At 44.1% G+C, this 13,290-nt stretch overlaps 1 protein-coding gene across 1 annotated transcript in view; it reads left to right on the top strand.

The window, feature by feature from the left end:
* swt1 (SWT1 RNA endoribonuclease homolog) overlaps nucleotides 1-13,290 on the top strand; it is a 28,002-nt gene that overhangs the window by 7,729 nt on the left and 6,983 nt on the right. Inside the window, exons 6-19 of the mRNA XM_080528081.1 lie at nucleotides 696-740; nucleotides 2,270-2,326; nucleotides 2,448-2,583; nucleotides 2,805-2,906; nucleotides 3,011-3,202; nucleotides 3,488-3,581; nucleotides 3,965-4,146; nucleotides 4,369-4,559; nucleotides 4,891-5,029; nucleotides 7,385-7,533; nucleotides 8,721-8,893; nucleotides 9,131-9,277; nucleotides 10,575-10,641; nucleotides 10,921-10,988. Coding sequence (XP_080384207.1) covers nucleotides 696-740; nucleotides 2,270-2,326; nucleotides 2,448-2,583; nucleotides 2,805-2,906; nucleotides 3,011-3,202; nucleotides 3,488-3,581; nucleotides 3,965-4,146; nucleotides 4,369-4,559; nucleotides 4,891-5,029; nucleotides 7,385-7,533; nucleotides 8,721-8,893; nucleotides 9,131-9,277; nucleotides 10,575-10,641; nucleotides 10,921-10,988 — 1,742 coding nt within the window. The remainder of the gene's footprint in view (nucleotides 1-695; nucleotides 741-2,269; nucleotides 2,327-2,447; nucleotides 2,584-2,804; nucleotides 2,907-3,010; nucleotides 3,203-3,487; nucleotides 3,582-3,964; nucleotides 4,147-4,368; nucleotides 4,560-4,890; nucleotides 5,030-7,384; nucleotides 7,534-8,720; nucleotides 8,894-9,130; nucleotides 9,278-10,574; nucleotides 10,642-10,920; nucleotides 10,989-13,290) is intronic.

The following is a 13,290-nucleotide window of genomic DNA, read 5'->3' as shown; positions in this document are numbered from 1 at the left end:
CTCATGGAATGCCTCTTGTCCAATCAAATGACTTGGTCGGAACTAACTGTTGTATGAGGAGGGATATCAACATCCTGTCCTACACAATAGATCTATGCTTGAGCCAGCCTGAAATTATCCGGGCATGGCATGCCCAGTTATAATACAAAAAATTGGGAAGGGCAATTGTAAAGTCTTCAACTTTAATCTAGATTTCTTTCCATGCCATATCAACTTTGAGAGAAATCTCTCAATATCTAAAATGGTTGTTCTATTGATCTGCCTTTGCAAGTGGTAGCATTTGCATTGGGAATACAATCTGGCTAATTCTACCCATCCACGACAGAAGGAGATCAAACCACCTGTTAAGGTCACTTTTAACTGATGTCAGAGTTGGTGTGAAATTTAGTTTATATAACTCTTCAATGTTTGCCGATACTCTGATGCCCAGGTAGGTAAAGCCTGAGGTTGACCACCTGAAGGGAAATTGACAAGAGCTACCCGATCCTCAAAGTCACCCAGTGGCAAGGCCTCTGACTTAATTTTGTACCCTGAAATCAGGCTAAACTGACTGATGATTGATAATAAACAGGTATGGAGCTCTCTGGGTTGGTAATAAACAGCAATACGATAACGAAATTCTGTATTCATCAGGAACTTTTGGCACCATGCCATTTGTTATCTCCTTAATTTTCTTCTCTGCTTTTTGCTTCCAGACGGACACCGTGTCCTCCACATCTGATCTTTGCTGCTCCGCCACGGTAACATGTTTGGACTGGCTTTCTAAAGTTATGGATATTCTTTCCAGAGTGCCTGAGATCTCGGGCATCTCTTCCAAAATGTCGCTAAAAGCACTTTTCTGCGCTCAATTTCCACAGACATGATGACTGACCAGACTGATGACATGATGTATGACTTTTTGTCATACACTGTGTTAGTCCAAATAAACTGAAATCGGCGCATTCAATTGCAAATAATAAAACAGCAGCTGGTGAAAGTGGGCAACCGACAAATGTTCTGACTTTTATTCTGAAAAATTTTAATAAATGTCAACGTTGTTGAAAATCAATGACACTCGCTAGTCAAGCCAAAATATCCCAATGCAATGGATTCGGTGAGTAATTCCCACTACTACCTAGTTAGTGTAGAGTAATGGGGATTACTCACTAAATCCATTGCATTATGACTAGGGTTGGGTATCGTTTGGGTTTTATCCGGTACCAGTACCTAACCGATACTTTAAAAACGGTACCGGTACCGAAACGGTACTTAATTCGGTACTTTTGATTTTTAAAAATGACATATATATAATAATAACACGGTCGACAACATTAAACAGCTTTTCACTTTTTTATTGCTGAGGCACAATATTAGTTAAATATACACTCAAATTAAAATAAATGAAAATAAAACTCCTGCTGACTGAGGCACAATATACATATTACAGTTAAATATACACTCAAATAAAAAATAAAACTCCCACCTCAGCAATTCTTTTGCAAAAAGATCAGCATATTTGCTTTCTCTGGCGAAATACGACACCTCTCTTGACTTTTTTATTGTCATTTTGACTTTTGTTTTGTTTTGACATATCTAATGGCACAGATTTATAAACATAAAGTAAACAAATATTGTTTTCACGTCACTTCACCTGAAACTGAACGACACAGCGCGAGCGAATTCCCTGGTAAAACGTTTCTCTCCCCGCGCTGTCAACGGGAGTCGTCAACCAGGAAGCGGTGCTGAGAGAGCAAGACACGGATCTACCGGCAGTCGCCGCTGGACTGAGGAACACCATAGGCACAGCACATCGCCATAATAGCGATAAAGTGCGAATGATTTTAAGCATTTTGAGCACTTCGCGTTGTTTTCGTCGAGTCGGGTGAAATGCAGCCACACTTTATAACGCTGCTTCATTAGGGCCTTCGGCATTCTCGGTGACCTCGTAGCTAGGCTAGTTAGCGAAATTCGATAATATGATGATGATGATAATAATAATAATAATACAATTCAGATAATATAATAATTTAGTATATATGCTTTCACTCACTCTTCTTAAACTCGTAACACAACTGGTCAGCTCACTACCACGACACGCACTGAGTGGAAATGTAACAGGCGATGTCACGTCACCAGTTGACTGTTGCGTGACACCCGAAATGAGGTACCGAAATCTCCTTTGCAAAAGTAACCGGTATATACCCAAGTAACCCAACCCTAATTATGACCTCATAATGCTCATTGTTAATGCTGGTCCAAAACAATTATTACTCCAATTGTTTTATTTCAGACCCAAACAACAGTCAGTTCAACTGAGAAGACAGACATCTATGATAATGACCAGGAGGTAGGTGTTAGCATGATTATAATTTTATGGGCTTTAAATATTCGATCAACAAAGATTGACATTGAAGTCAAGTCTGTACTCCTGATAAAGCGCACACCTCCTTTATGGCATTCTATTGTAGATGCAGCTTGTGGAAGAGCTTCATCTAGCTCGCTCTCAGAGAAGATTGGAGGTGAACGTGGTCGAGATCTACGGAGAGCTCACCTGCATGGACATCGACCAGCCAGAGGAGGGTGCCAACGTAGTATTTAGTAAGAGTGACCTCCACAAATCTCAGCCATACAACTTTCTACATGTTACATCTTCATGCTTCATCGAAACTGGAGAAGAAGTTCATCATTGTCATATACTTTTAGTATGAAATGTATAGTAATTGTGACACAAGAAATTGGGACAGGAATTTACACTCTCAAGAATATTAGGTGTATAACTCCTTACATGGACACACTCAAAAATATGAATTTTTATTCCTTTGAAGGTAAAGAGCACCCTCAGCAAGATTTGCTAATCGTTTTGGACACCAACATCCTCCTCAGTCACCTGGACTTTGTCAAGAAGATGAGATCACATGGCCTAGGACGTGTGTGAAGTTGACAACATTTACCTCCCTGCAGATACATACATGAAATACCTTCTCTGTTCTCTTCATGACTAGAGCTCCTCTTTCTCCTTTCCCCCTTCCAGCTCTGGGCTTCCCCACAGTGCTGATACCCTGGGTGGTGCTACAGGAGCTGGACTCTCTGAAGAACGGGAAGAGACTGTCCAGCGCTGTGGCCCATTTAGCCACACCGGCCGTACAGTTCATCTACACCTGCCTGAAGAGCCTGGAGCCTCGCCTCTGGGGCCAGTCCATGCAGCAGGCCTCACAGAGCAGCCGTGAGTGAAGCTAAAAAAACATAACAGCCTATGACTCCCCCTGGACTACCACCAAATGGTGATAATAGCACTTTAGTGCTATTCCACCCATGAAGTGTGACACAATTGCCTGTTTCAAGGACAACAGTAATCAACCACCCACACAAGCTCACTTTTTTCTACTAATACATTAGAAAATCTAAAAATGGGACAATAAATACAACAGGGCATACAAATACATGTAGTGGTGTCTGTGTTTAGTGAGGGGATAGTCTTGACTCATGTCTCGTCCTCTGTCTCTCTCAGACGGCCTCAGGGCTGAGAATAATGATGACCGAGTGCTGCAGTGCTGCCTGCAGTACCAGAGTCTGTACCCAGAGGCTGCTCTTATCCTATGCACGTGAGTCCCCCCTCCCCCACACCCCCAATGTCTCACCTCCGCTGCTGCAGTGTGTGTGTGTGTGTGTGTGTGTGTCTGTGTCTGTGTCTGTGTGTGTGTGTGTGTGTGTGTGTTTATCTCTCCGCTGCAGATACATGCATGCAGGTGTAGCTGTATCAATAGTTTTGCTTTTATGGGTTTGAGGGAGAGAGGGAGAAAAGGCCTGTTCACTGCTCAGTTCTTAATTGGACTTGACTGTAAAATGTCTTCACTTACTATGTGAGCTACACAGTAGTCATGTCGTCTCTCTCTCTCTCTCTCTCTCTCTCTCTCTCTCTCTCTCTCTCTCTCTCTCTCTCTCTCTCTCTCTCTCTCTCGCTCTATCTGTCTCCCTCTCCATATAGTAATGATAAGAACCTGTGCAGTAAGGGTCTACTGAGTGGGGTGAAGGCCCTCAGTAAGACGGACCTGGTGGAGGAGGTGGGGAGGTTTAAACCTGGACCTCAGACCCTCACCCATACTCCAGTCCACACCCACACGCAGACCCTCACCTCGATTCAAAGCGGCATCCAAACCAGCCACAAAGGTGGGTCATAAGATCTTGGTTTGCGTTAGCCATTTAGGACGGAGTGACATTAATGTACAATTATGTTTAATTGATCATACATGACTACACTGTAACAAGTTAAATTGATTGTCTGTATAGGAATGTGATACAGTGACTCAAAGTACTCTGTGTATGACTCACAATCAACGGAAAGTCCCTTATAAACCTTATATGAACTCTTTTCTCTGTCATTTCCGCCAGGTCACCAGCTGAAGGATCAGAGAAGGATGGAGGAAGGGGAGCGATGGAAGGAGGAGGAGAGGAAGAGGTCTGCGGCAGAGGCTCGGGAGCTCAGCACCTGTTTGTCAATACTGGAGGACTGTCTGAAGGGGGCGCTGTCTCAGGTGCTTGAGTCTGAAATGAAGGCAGCTTATGAGGAGCTGTGGACAGAGGTAAACACTGACGTTTTACATTTTTGGCATTTAGCAGACGCCTTTATACAAAGTGATTTACAGCAACTACATTTGTCTAAGTAAGTGAATCATCTATCCAACAGTCATCATAAGAAAAAGTAAACTAGGCAAGGGCCAGGGGTCACTGGCAGTTATAATGCTAGAAGATAATTATACATTTTTTCATTATTATTATTTCTTTATTTTTTAAAACAACTTGGTCTATATATTTTCCACGTATAAAATATAACCTACATGTAACCAATATGTATGCTTAGTATTTGTATTCATAATTCATTGTTATTATTGTTTTTTTCCTGTATGGCAATAGATTGTTTTTCTGAAACCGCCCTGGACTCTTGGAGACCTCCTGCTGTGTTTCAAAAAACACTGGTACGCCGTCTTTGGGAGTATCGTCTCTCGGAATCTGCAGCAATCTGTGGAAAACCTTATAAAGTTCTTCAACTCAGGTACGCGACATAGGAGACGTCAGCTAGAGACCTCTTAGCTAGAGATCGGAAATGATTAACTGTTGCAACAATCTCTATGCAATTAAATTAGTCAACACTTTAGAACAAACCCATAGATGGGAACTTTGATTGGTGGAACTATCATACGTTAAGAAGATGTTCAATTCAATTCAATTCAATTCAAACTACTTTATTAGTCCCACTAGGGTAAATTCATTTAGAGCAGCATGTTCACAGAAAAACATAAAAACATCTCACCACATACAAACAACAACAACAACAAGTGAACCAGGAGCTAGGAAGATCATTGGGTATCGTGGGTACCTTGAAATAAAACAATTCGGGGCGCTTAGGTGGCATAGCGGGTTAAGCGTTGACCATGTAACTGCAGGGTCCCCGGTTCGATTCCGGCCAGGGACATATCCTGCATGTCATCCCTCCTCTCTCTCTCACCCATCCTTCCTGTCTAAATCTCTACTGTATCTGTCAATAAAATGAAAAATATGAGTGGGACTGCCCCACTCAATTTTTTTTTAAACTTTAAATAAATAAATAAATAATACAATTCAACAATCAATGAATACGCACTATAGCCTACAGTGCATCACTAGCCTGTCTGAGTTTAACCGTCCAGAACATGACCCGGAGACGCTAAAATGCTTTCTGCCTTCCGGAGGACTTGTTGGTTACAGAAGGAATTTAGGTCTCTCTGTTTTACTCCCAATTATCAGATTTTTACAATACTGTTTAGGCTATTCCTGTCTTTGACTGTCAGGCTCTGGAACCAACAGATAAAAGAAAAAACTTAAGAGACTCTCAATAAAGGATTGGTAAAAAAACGACACAGGATGACAGGCCTGACAGAGAAGGAGTTACGTTTGCGGAGAAGGTGGATTCTCTGTTGCCCCCCCGTTTCACAATAGCCTCAGTGTTCACATCACATTTTAGATGATCATCAAAGATGGTACCCAAGTATTTGTATGCCGAAACAATTTCCACATTTCCATTGTGTATGGTGCACTCTGGAGCAACATCTCTGTTCCGTCTAAAGTCAACGATCAGTTCCTTGGTTTTAGATCCATTTAAATCCCAAAAGTTGAAATCACACCAAGACGTCAAATCAGTGAGAGCATTCCCACGATCAGATTCTGAACCTCGGAGAAGGGACAACAACGCAGTGGCGTCAGAAAACTTCACCAGGTAGCTGCCCTCCTGGGAGCTTGTCCAATTATCAGTATAAGATCAAAAGAAGGGGCCAAAGAACGCACCCTTGAGGCGAACCCGTGGAAATACACATGGAGTCTGAAATAAGACCATTTACACATAGACCTTCTGCTTTCTGGCAGTTAAGAAGTCTAAGATCCATAAAACAAGTTGGAGGGGCAAGTTAAAACACACAGCAGCCTGTCTATTAAAAGATGTGATTGCATTGTGTTGAATGCTGAAGAAAAGTCTGCAAACAGAAGCTTAGCATGGACTTAGCGGCTGTTCTTCTAAGTGTCTTTACAGTGTTTGACTTGATCCCTCGCTAAAGCACACAGGTTCTCAAGCTGGGGGGGTTCTTGGCGTGCTGTGCTAGTGCTCTACAGAACTACATTCAGAATGAGGTCATCTTTTACAAAGTCTGCAGGAATGTGTGTCAGGAATATGCTGAGTGGCTAGCTGCTGCAGTAGCCATCCACATCCTCAGTGAAGCCCTTGCTCTGCATGTCCTCACATTACATGTGTGTGTGTGTGTGTGTGTGTGTGTGTGTGTGTGTGTGTGTGTGTGTTGTGTGTGTGTGTGTGTTCGGTGTGCACTGCAGTATTTGCTCTAACCTGGTTTGTGTGTTGATAATAATGTGTGCCCTCGTTCTGTCCATCATGTGTTCGGTAGCATGACTGGGTGTTTCATCTTGGGTGTGTGTCAGGAGGAGAGGGGGGGGGGGGGGGGACTATGAACAGTGTTTCGGAGAACAAATCCAGAAGTGGAAAAGTACAGCTTGTGTTTGTGTGTGTGCGCGTGTGCGTGTGCACTTGTGTGTGGAGGTGCATGGCAGGGAGGTGACATTGTCAACAGCTCCCAGCAGGAGAATGATACAGTGCACACACACACACACACACACACACACACACACACACACACACACACACACACACACACACACCGTCCAGCTGGTCTCCATGCCTCCTGCCTCTGTGCCCTCTACCGTTATCCTTGATCCACTCGTCCAGCCTCAGCAGGCTGCAGACAGGAATAGAAGCCCTCACCAAGCTTCCACTCATCCACAGTTACCTTTTAGATCTGTCTGTCTGTCTGTCTGTCTGTGTGTCTGTGTGTGTGTGTGTTCTCTGACGCTCCTGTCTCTCCTCCAGGTAAAAAAGTGGACCGTAGCAACACAGTGCCGGCTCTCTATGAGGCCAAGACGCTGCTGGAGGCATTTGGCCGCAGGGCAGACTACGGTGGGTGTATCCCTCCTGCCCTCTGCTCATTGGACACCCTCCTGCAGAGGATACACCCTCAGGTGAGCAGGGGCTTGTTCAGGAAATGAGGTCTTTACTGGGGCATTTTCCCGGACACACATTATACCCTGGATTAAATTGTGCTTTCAATGGAGAATCTTTATTGAAGATGCTTTTCAGTCTAGGACGAGACTTAATCTGTGTCTGGGGAAACCGCCCCAATTGTGTTTTGCATCTTCTGTTCAATCTTGTTTCCCAGGACTGGACCAACATTTTTACTTGTAACTTATGCAACTGCTGAGTCATCCTGAATCAGCCTCAGGTAGAACTTCAGCTGAGCAGCTACTGTTAAGCTGCATAACGTTATTCGCATCACTGTGCATAACGTTAATCAGGCTGTTGTTGTTGTTGTTGACGAGCAGTGATGCCGGTAACGCGTTACTCTAATCTGAATACTTTTTTCAGTAACGAGTATTCTAACGCGATACTATTTCCAAATCAGTAATCGGATTAAAGTTACTTATTCAAGTGACTGTGCGTTACTATTGCGTTACTACCTCATAACTTAGGCTAAATGCAGTATTTCTTTGTAATGTTCGATAGTAAACAAACATTTGTTTGCTTTTCTTGCGTCTTGGGGAGTGACGTCAGTGCTCACGTTTTCAACACGAGGTTGCAGCAGAATCGCTCACGTGTATCACCACGCTGATTGCACAGTGTAAACAGAAGCGTAGCCTACACAATGGAGCGAGAACAGAGATATGCGTTAAATAGCTGGAAATATAAGGATTATTTTGAGTTTGTGTCAGCAAAGGATGACAAGAACATAAATGTTCGTTGTACACTCTGTGCTGGCAAGAAAATATTGTCCTGTGGTAAAAAGCACAACATCAAATTTAAAGAAACATTTGGAATCTCAGCACAGCACAGTCAAGCTCGCAGAGAAAGTCCCAGAGACCGCGGCCTCGACTTCTGCAGGAGGTCCCACACCGCTCAAGCAACAAAAGCTGGACTTAAGTAGGCCTACAAAATCACAACCTGTAAGTGTGGGAGAGTTGAATAAGCCTAGGCAGCTGCCAATAGTAACTAAAAAAGTAACTAGTAATCTAACTTAGTTACTTTTAAAATCAAGTAATCAGTAAAGTAACTAGATTACTTTTTAAAGGAGTAATCAGTAATCAGTAATCAGAATACTTTTTCAAAGTAACTGTGGCAACACTGTTGACGAGTGTGTATTCTATATGTGTAGCCAGCGAGAGCCACAGGGGAGCTCCACATCAACGATGGTGACACACTCATGGTAGAGGCGGAAGAGGGGGAAGAAGAAGAAGAAGAGGGGAAACAGGCCACACCCCCCCAGCCCTCACACCAGGAAGTGTGGGCTCTGTTTGAGAACATCTGGACCAACGTCTGCCAGATCAGGTGGGCACAGAACGCTCAGTGTTTAAATGTTCTGGGCACGTTAAGCAGGGTTGATTACGGTCATGGGTCTGTGGTACTAAAGTGCATTCCGGAACAGAACCAGGCATTCCAAAGTTGGGGGAGAAACGAGTACTGACCGCAACTATGAGTATGAGTATTTGTGAAACGTTCTCTTCACACGTTAAGGCTGTGTTCTGTCTCTCTGGTCACTGTTGTTGTTGTTGTTGTTGTGGTCAGCTCCGCAGTGTTTACAGCTCTCCACTTTGACCCGGGCGCTATGGTAACCAGTCAGCTGGACGAGAGACCTCCCCCACCCCAGGATGCCGTCTCCTGCCTTCACAAACTGTCCTCTGCTCTCACACACCTCCTCCAGGGCTTCACCAGGTACCAGAGAGCTGAGACCCCCCCTCCATCATAAACCATACTACTATATACCCCGCTGTACCCTCAGTATCTCTCTCTGTCTCCCTCTCCTGCCTCTACACACTCTCGTCCGCTCTCTGTCACTCGCTCTCGATTGTGAGCAGGTAGCAGATTATGTGAGAATTACAAATGAGCAGTGCACTACATTATACAACGGAAAAAGAACAGGCTCATTTTCATTGCTGGAACAAAATGAGGAATGGTAAACAAACACCTTTTGATGATACCATTCCTCATTTCATTCCACGCTTGACAATGAGCCCCGTCCTCTGATTTCTACCTCCACGAGCCTCCCCCTTTCTCTCAGTGTACCATTGACTGTGTTGATGGCTCTTTATCTCAGAGGCGGTTGTCTTCATCAGTCTGTAATCTCCTTGGCCTTCCCCTCGGCCACCAGATCACCTTATCGTCTTGACGCCGGTGCGTTGGCGCTGCAGTAATTGTGTTAACTTCACCGCCATTAAGAAGGGGCAGATAAGGCCCCACGACTGGGACTGAGTGTCACTATCTTCTGTTTAATACCTAGACTTCCTATTTCACAACTATACAACTATCGTGTGTGTGTGTCTCATTACCATCGCAAAGGAATTGACAAATGGTGAGGGTGTGAACTTCTTCAGGATGTCTGCCAGGTCCATTCAACTGCTAATAGAAATACACATTGAAATTGACTCTGACACCCCTCTACACACACACACACACACACACACACACACACACACACACACACACAGGCTGCACATGATTTGCATTTTCCACATAATTTTCATTTTTTTCAACAGATTATAGGCTCGGCTGCATGGCACAAAATCCAAACTGGACTGGCCTGAAAAACACACCTTTAACACACACACACACACACACCGACACTGACAGACAGGCACTCTAATTGAGGCTTTTTGGTTCTGCAAGCCTGATAGCAATTTTCATTTTCATGAGAGGCTGGGGTGAGAGAGATGGGCTCTCTCACCCCATCTCTCTCTCCTCCAATCTTTACTGTACGTTCGGAATGACCCATTTTTTGTTCGGAATTATGACCCTTTTCACGTTCTGAATTATTTTTCCCGTATCGCTCTCAATTCCTACCGTGCTCCCCTTCCACTCCCTTTCTCTGTCATCTTCACCATCCTCATCCTCTCTGTGTTATTGACTTAACGTCTGTGTTATTTCATGAACAACCCCACCGCAGTCTGAAGTCAATCAGTAGTGTACCGCTGTGATCCCTCTCAGCTAAAATGCCTGTGGTTCTTCTCTGCAGGGTTCTGTCACCAGACGGTGGTTTAGAAGACTCCCAGGCGCTCCTCTCCTTCATCCGCTCCAGTGAGGTCAGTCCAACGCTAACCCCGCCACACTGTTCCATACAAACTAGGGCCGCATTGACCTATGACCTATGACCGCATTGACCCATGATAACATTCATTTCTATTCAATCAATTTGGTTCTACATTGTTTAGTTGTTTGCCTCCACTATGTGTTGATGTATTGTATTATTCAAATGTTTATTGCTAATGGGGGTGTGATAAAATATGAGCATTTTATTCTTCTCAGTTCTGTTCAATGATTTGTCTGAAGAGCGTGACAAGTAGCCATCGTTGTTGTTTCAGATCGCTGCTATTGAGCCGAGGTTCACCGGCAAACACATGTTTGAGTGCCTCTCACAGCAAGAGTACAGGTGGGTGAAGACCCACACACACACACACACACACACACACACACACACACACACACACCTACACCTACCTATACACCTAAACACGTATGCGCACTTTCGAATACATTACCGTACTGAATACTTTCACACTGGTTGCGTCAACACAACGTTGGATTCTAGCACCATCACCACACCAAGTCACATGACTAAAGCTTTGAAGTGTGGCCCCCCTGCGGAGTGCACTGTACAGGCTGCTCTAGTACACTCAGGTACAGGACAGGTAGGCTATAGGGTCTTTATGTCAGCATGCCCAGGCAGGTCTGTGGAGCATGGGGGGGGGGGGGAGGGGGGGGTCTAGTTTCACCCCATTGTTACTTCACAATTACCCACCTCCCAGTTAAACTCTCACAATCGCCGTCACCATGCCAGCAGTTCTACTCAGTCATGATGCTGATTAGCAGCTGAACTCTTCATGATGACACAGTGCTCCCCCTGCACCTAACCCTGGTACTGGAATCTCCCATTGGCTCATTCTGTACAACACTATATTACATTACATTACACTGACACACACACACACACACACACACTGACACACACACACACACACACACACACACACACACACACTGGTTGTCGTGTCAACAGTGTTAGATAAAGCGTCGCAGCGGGGGTTTAATGGGGTCAGATAGGAACGTACAGGACTATGTGTTCTTTCATGCCTTCACACTGTCCAAGTCAGACCGGATGAGTTGAATGAGTTGTGCAACAATGTGCCTTTGCGTTGCCATTCTGTACAACAGAACTCTGTGCTGGTAGTAGGGGGCCAAAGGTTATTGCTTATGGAGCGTGTCTCTGTGCATCTAGAAAACATTGTATTGGATTTGTGGACACTGTGTGGCAGGGAGTTTTTGCTTCAGCCTATTGGATAGAATACAGAAGCTGCTGCCAAATTGTGAACAAGTCTATGCATTTTGCAAGATACAACATGTGAATATACAATCTATGGCCTCGTGATGGCTAGTGTACAGATTATGCAAAATATGCTTTAGGTTGTGTGTGGGAGGTGGGTATATTTGCAAGCACATGTCGCTGTGGCTTTCTGTGCGTGACGCCCCAGTTATGTAACAACGTCTGCTTTCTCCACACCGGTCTGGCCATGGAAATCCTACCTGAGTATTTGCCTTTAGGGGAGGGTGTGCTGTGGAATGGGTTTTAGGATTTTTGGGTGTAGGGTTTAACTAATACTGTATGTCCAGGCTCCTCAGGTTTGTTATTAAGAACAACCACACTATACTTTATATACCGTATTTTCCGCCCTATAAGGCGCACCGGAGTATAAGGCGCACCTTCAATGAATGGCCTATTTTAGAATTTTTTTCATATACAAGGCGCACCGGCTTATAAGGCGCACCGGCTTATAAGGCGCATAGAATAGATACTGCAGTCAAACGTTTGACTGGGGTTGCGTTACGCCCAAGCTCCACCTACTGCGTTGCGTCACCTCTCCATCGGTGTTGTGTCAACTTCCCGTTGTCCAAGCTCCACCTGAGCGTTGTCACCATCAACGTTCTACCTGCTCCACTGTCAAAAATATATATTTTTCCACCTCAAGTATCAGCCGTTCGTCATCCATTTTTGCAACAAGCGTCAAGGACCTGCGGTGATTCACAGCTGACTCGCGTGAATAGCAATTCGCAATAGCTGCAACCACGAGATATAGAGTAGTTAGCTACAAGCATTTTCAATCTGCTATTATCTCTATTAGTGGATTAACCGCTGTGGTGATTTAACAGCTGATAAAAATACATCAAGTAGACTACAAACAGAGCAAAACAACACCAGAAAACAACCAATAGGCTATACAATTATAACCAACAACCAATATGTGACAGCTCCTGGTGAAATGTGCAACGTACTTTTTCAGTTTTTACACATGCTTAAACTGCAGATTGTAAGCTTTCAAATGATGTGTCATACATTCAAATCAGAGAAAGATTGAACACGACAGGCGTGTTCTGACCAAACCACAACAAACGCTGCTAGCGGCTAACAGCTAACAAAACACATCGCTACGAAGGTCTAAACTGTATTTTAATAACATGACAACATACTGGGAGAACATCGACATGCTAAAAACACATAACTACACATAACTAGATGAACACACAGTTCTTGCTTTTGAACACGAGCTAAAACGAAAGTATGTTTACAAATCAACCCTCCCTTACCGGTAGCCTCCGGCAAACGAGAATAATGAATCCAATACACAAATGATAAGTGTTTAGTGATCGTTAAACTGTTGTTTATTATATCGAGTGGG

The sequence above is a fragment of the Nansenia antarctica genome, assembly GCF_963989245.1.
Source record: "Nansenia antarctica genome assembly, chromosome: 1".
In the NCBI taxonomy this organism is placed as follows: Eukaryota; Metazoa; Chordata; class Actinopteri; order Argentiniformes; family Microstomatidae; genus Nansenia; species Nansenia antarctica.
Note: the sequence above shows the minus strand (reverse complement) of the source record. Positions and strands in the feature narration are given on the sequence as shown.